Consider the following 6,000-nt stretch of genomic DNA (forward strand, 5'->3'; position numbering starts at 1 on the left):
CAGCCATGTCAGGGAGACGCTGTGTTTCAGTGCGAAAGCACTTTATTTGGCCTTCCGGAAGTAGATGCAATTAGGAATCATTGGTTAAGATTTATTTACAACAGAACAGCACAACCCAGATGTTCGAATTTGTGCAATGCATTTTATGGACGACAGTTTTTTGAACCTAGAAGAGTACAAGGCTGGCTGTGCACAAAGGCTATTTCTAAAAAATAAAAATAAAAAAAGGGGTAAATTCCAACTTTGCTATGACAATCTGGCGCTTCTGAATCAGCAACTGTAAGTATCTTTTGTTATTATTTTAAGTATTTGCTATTGACTGTTCAAATGTGGAGTTTTGCGCAGTGCAGAGTAACGTGTCGTGTGTGTGTGTGTGAGGGGAACAGGGTCACATCACAGGAGAGTGAACTGCCTGTCAGAAATCATAGCACGTCAGCTGTCTTAACCACGGCTTGTGTACTGTATCATCACTGTGTCTGTCACGCCACTCTGTTGCCCTTTCGGGCTTGAACTGATGGTAAAACTAACAACATTATTAACTGTCTTGATATTTACTTTGAAAGCTGAAGCTCAAGATTATGGTAAGGGGCGTTATATTTCCGACGCGTGCTTGTGGAGTTTGGCCAATCACAATGCACTGGGTCAGCTGGCCAATCAGAGCAGACTCTGCTTGTCAAAGGAGGGGGCTTTGTTGAAAACGAAGTGTTTGAGAGAGGCGGGGGCTTTTGAACATTAAAGCATGTCAACATATTCTGTTACACCAAATACACAAAATAATGATCTTTAAAATAGTATCATATGAGCCCTTTAAATAATACTATGAGCCATACAAATGTGATGTATCAAATTAGATTTTTTTTTAAAATAGATTATCTAAAGGTTCAATAAACCGATACATTTAATTTTTTTCCATATGTCAGGCTTTAAATGGTACACAATTGTACAAACAGTAATATTAAAAAGTAATTTAAAGTTGATAAGTAAATAAATAAATAATAAATAAAAAGCTGATCACAAAAAAATAAAGAATGAAAAAGCCGTTAATGTGCTCAGAACAGTTCTTTGCACAAAAGAGAAAGACAACTAGCTTCATGAGGCTATGTTTATCACAATCTTGTCATTTGAATTAGATTAATCAGTTACATTATGTAATCACTACATCGGAATGCTCACAAGAAAAAAATTATAAAAGTATATATGTAAAGCCCTGCCATAGACACATGACACAGACATTAATTACCGCTGAAGTGCTGGGCTCTCCAGTACAGCATACAGAATTGAAAAGCACTCATCTTATAATCTATAGTACTACAAAAACATCAACATGCTAATGCATCATTGTATTAACAGTATGATAATGAGATGCTCTAAACAAGCCACAATTTCAAAAAGTAATATTCAGTATAATTACATTGCACAACTGTAAGCTCAAATCATATTTAGGTTATAAATGGCTGTTTTGTTAATGAGCTGAATCGCGACTACTGTAAAAAAAAGAATAAGTTGCACAAGTTGGTAACCTTACAAGGATCATATTAGAGAGCAGAAGTTTTCATCTATCAAGTGTAGCTTTGAAACTAATGTAACCTAGACAACATAGGAGCCCTAAAAAAAGCAATATATTTGTCATAATCTTATTTAATCAATAAAAATCATTTTATTATATGGTGCACACACAGAACAGAATTACTGTGGATTAAAATAACAGTATGAAACAAGGGAAAAATGCTAAATGACACAAGTAATTGCTATTTTACTGAAAAGCAAGTTCAGGCTATTTCACAAGAGGACATCCCTCCATGAGACTGATTGTTTATTTACTGTTACCTCAGAGTCTCCGCAGCAATATATAATTAAAAAATACATTCTTGCAAAAATATCATTACAATCTCAAGCTCATGTCGTAATCTTGATCAGTGTTTGTGATGGGGTGAATGAGAGAACCGCAACAGTACATGAGTATAGCATATTATTGCGCTGTGGGATGATGAGCACTGAACCAGAATATTCAACTGAATGAAGTGGATTTCTGGTAATCTTGCTGAACTTTCAACTGGACCAGAAATCACACCATTACATATGAAGGAAGAAAAAAACAAAGAAACAAATGCTGGCACAAAAGAACTTGTGTTTTGAGTGGTTCTCAACTAGTTTTGAATCAGGACCCAAATTTTACATTGGATATCAAGCAGCGACCCCAAAATGTAATTTTAAAATGAAATGTTTCTAAAATCAAACTTTGTCATTTATTAGCATTACATGAACTGCATTAGCAAAATTCTAAATATAAAATAAAATAAAATCCAAAATTTATATGACAGAATAATATAAAAAATAAATTAGTTTTAAGATGTTTCTTGAATTTTGATGGTTTCATGCATTACAGTCTACCAAGTGCTTAAAACCATTGAACACTCAAGTCTTGGACATTCATTAACAAGAAAACATATGGGAAGCATTTTCTAACGTTCTAAAAGTGAATAAGCCTATTTTTCCTAGCTGTAAGAACATATGTACGTACGACCCACCAGTTGAGAAACATTGTTTTGCGGCAAAAGAGAGGGAAACTGTTGCTAGCAGTATTTCAGGAGGACGCTTACAAATGTTGACAAAACAGCCAGCAAAACACACACTCACCCCTTGTGAGTGATGGTGGCCTTGTACCTGATTGGATTGTTTAACAGATGATGGCTTGCAGTTGCCTCCCTCCTGAACAGACTAGTCAGAAAAAACACAAACAAGAGTTTGTTCTTCATCTGCTATAAACCACAAAAATCTCAACTTGAGTCTGGAATTTGTCTTTTGATTAAAAGGGAAAATTACATATTTCAGGACATTGTGGTTGTTGCATAACTATTCACATGCGGATGACAGTGGCCATACAGTATTTCTGACACAATATTCCAGGGTCAAACATGCAGGAAGAATAATGACTTTCATCAGTAGTGGTAGAGGCTCTTAAATAAACTTAAAAAAAACGGCAGCATTTTCCAGCAGGAAAGTATACTGTACCACTAGAAAAAGTGCAGCATGGAAACAGCATATGGCTTAGCAAACATGTTGCTTAATTTAATCATATTAACACCATGTCCTAACCAGACATGATGCGACAAGATTCCAGCAAAAAGCAATTTGTCAAATCACAAATCAATCAATAATCCATCACAAATCACAGTCAAACAGAAGAGTGTGTTTGCGGGTTCTCTGCAAGTGCACTGCACTCGCAACAAAATGGGTAAGTACATAATCTAATTCATAAATATTAAACCATTTTAACATTATTAAATATAGATACTGAGTGACTGATACAATCTTTGTTATGGAATACAGTTGTTTGTTCACACTGAGTTTAAATGTTACTGATCATGTTTCCTTCATTTTCAAGATAAATTAAATTACCCATAGGCACTTTAAGCATGGCTATAAAGGGTCACGCAAAATGATATTCAAACTTACTTTAGATACTTTTAACATTAAATAAAGCACATAATCATCACTTGAGATGATCATTGTCATAGTTGGTATGTTGCTGTTCCAGCCTCTAATTCGCAGAAGTAGAAACCTTTTCTAAAATAGAATCCTGTCATGCGTTGAGTATTGCTGTCACAGCTGGTTATGACAAAACCTTGATTAACATGGAAAAGATGCCTTTTATTGTCTGTCGCAGTGTCGCGTCATGTCTGGTTAGGACAAGGTGTGAGGATTATTTGCATGCGGCAAGTTTTTGGTTCATGGTTTACATTTATAATTTTATCAGTTATAAACCAGTGTTGTACAGTACTACCCCTAGTTGTCTAAAGCATTTTGAAGGCTTTTACAAATCTTTATTTCCTTTAATATTGCAGTGTTGTCAGCTAATTATGTTGCATTGTTACTTAATTTTCACACACTTCATTACTGTTACTTAGAAACTTCACATTTGTGTTTTTTCCTCTTCTTCGCTCATGCTATTGTATCATATCCCCCAGAGCTACCAAAACACAACTTTTTATTTGAAAAAAATTAAACATGCTAACACTCAATTCTTTAGCACACAATACAGTCATTTTCCAAACCCTAACCCTAAATGACTTTTACCTTGTTGCCGTCATACTTGTTGCGGTCGTTATTGGCTTTTTCAGCTTTCTCGGCCAACTTCTTCTGCATCTGAGGCCCTCGTCCAAAGAAAATGTAGTTGACAAAAGCATATTCCAGCAGAGCCAAGAAGACAAAGACGAAACAGCCCATCAAATACATGTCTATGGCTTTGACATAGGGGATCTTCGGAAGTGTTTCTCTCAGGTGGGTGTTGATAGTGGTCATGGTCAGCACAGTGGTAATACCTGTATGGGAAAATTGCATGTATTATTATTAATAATAATATTTAAGTAATATTAAATAATAAATATTACATTTAATAGTTCAGCAAAAAATAAAAAGTCAATTTTTTTTGATAATGTTGCACAAAAAAATAACATCATACAAGTTAGAAACGCCATGAAGGTTAGTAAATAATGACAGAATTTTCATTTTGGAGTAAACTATCCATTGCAAACTTTATGGTTTACACAGATAGTCATTCTCAGTACAACTAAGTGTAAATAATTTGAAAATACAAGCTTGTGGAAGGCAGAACACATTGACACTGAAATTTGAGGGAAAGACTCAGCCAGGGATGAAAGCGCTCTCATTTGACACCTCTGTTCCAACGCCCACCATGAATCTGGACTCTGAGAATGGGTGCTACAGATTGAGTGCTGTCACAATGTTTAAAATGCCAGATCCGAGCCCTGCTTAGTAAACGGAATTACACAACCACAATGCTGTCAAATCTAGCTATGAATAATCCACTTATGATGGCAGATGCCTGGTTAACTTCATAATTGATTGCAATACCAAATAAAATGCTGCTTTAGCCTTTAATTGACAGCTTCTGAACCTTTAATTGCCACTACAAAGCCACAACACTGCACCCTTTTGTATATTATGCATTATGTGAGTGCTAACCTTATTAGCTGATTATAGCCTATTGGATTCATTTGTGCCCAGGCCAGATCTGAGAAATTGAGAATAACTTACAGGGTATAAAACAGCATGACTGATCAACTTGGCCACAGCTGAAGAGAACAGCCCAGGACTGTTGTTGTATTGTTTTCCTTGAGTCTCTTCCTCCCTTTCCCCAAGCTTTCCCAAATGCTATTCATATTTAATAGAATGTCTTATATTATAGATTATATTATATAAATAGAAAAGTCAATAACATTTTTCTATTTTCTATGCATTTTATTGATTCTATGCTGTGATACTCTATTCTGTTTATTGTATGAGTCAATCCTGAGTCAGTATCACTGTGAGTTCAAAGGGGAGCAATACTCCCAACTGCTCAAACACCCACTCGAATATGTACACACACACACACACACACACACAGAAAAGAACACAAATATACTGTTGAAACTCCCACTCTGTAAAATATATATTTTCCTAAACTTTTTCCAAACACCAGCAATCTGCCATTATTCAGAGCTCTCTCAATTCTTTCAGATGTGTGGTGACTTTTGGGAAATGATGGTTGTAGATGAGGTAAGACGAAGAGACCCTCTGACCAACATATATAATATTTATATTAGGCAAGGCAAGGCAAGTTTATTTGTATAGCACATTTCATACACAATGGTAATTCAAAGTGCTTTACATAAAATAAAATAAAAACAATAATCACAACAATAAAACAAGGAACTTTGAAAAAAGAAAAAAAAATTGATTTAAGAGGTTTAAAATGAATTTAAGAAGACGATTATACATATAATATAGTGCAATCAGTTCGGGCATCGCACAGTGCTCATTCAATAAATGCACAGCTAAACAGATGAGTTTTGAGTCTGCATTTAAATGTGACTAATGTTTTAGCACATCTGATCTCTTCTGGAAGCTGATTCCAACTGCGGGTGGCATGATAACTAAATCATGCCACCCGCAGATATTAGATTTGTTTGAAAGATTTTATGATATATATATATA

The 6,000-nt window shown here is 35.0% G+C and overlaps 1 protein-coding gene across 3 annotated transcripts in view; it reads right to left on the reverse strand.

Annotated features, from left to right (window-relative positions):
• LOC107582723 (gamma-aminobutyric acid receptor subunit beta-3-like) overlaps nt 1-6,000 on the reverse strand; it is a 78,249-nt gene that overhangs the window by 2,484 nt on the left and 69,765 nt on the right. For 2 of the 3 annotated variants that reach the window (XM_016268668.1, XM_016268667.1), the window contains 2 exons: nt 4,078-4,322; nt 2,638-2,718 (listed from right to left, as the gene is read on the reverse strand). In XM_016268668.1, the coding sequence (XP_016124154.1) occupies nt 2,638-2,718; nt 4,078-4,322 (326 nt within the window). The remainder of the gene's footprint in view (nt 1-2,637; nt 2,719-4,077; nt 4,323-6,000) is intronic. The other variant, XM_016268666.1, reaches the window with a different exon arrangement.

Source organism: Sinocyclocheilus grahami, unplaced genomic scaffold (genome assembly GCF_001515645.1).
Source record: "Sinocyclocheilus grahami isolate Dianchi unplaced genomic scaffold, SAMN03320097.WGS_v1.1 scaffold47.1, whole genome shotgun sequence".
NCBI lineage: Eukaryota > Metazoa > Chordata > Actinopteri > Cypriniformes > Cyprinidae > Sinocyclocheilus > Sinocyclocheilus grahami.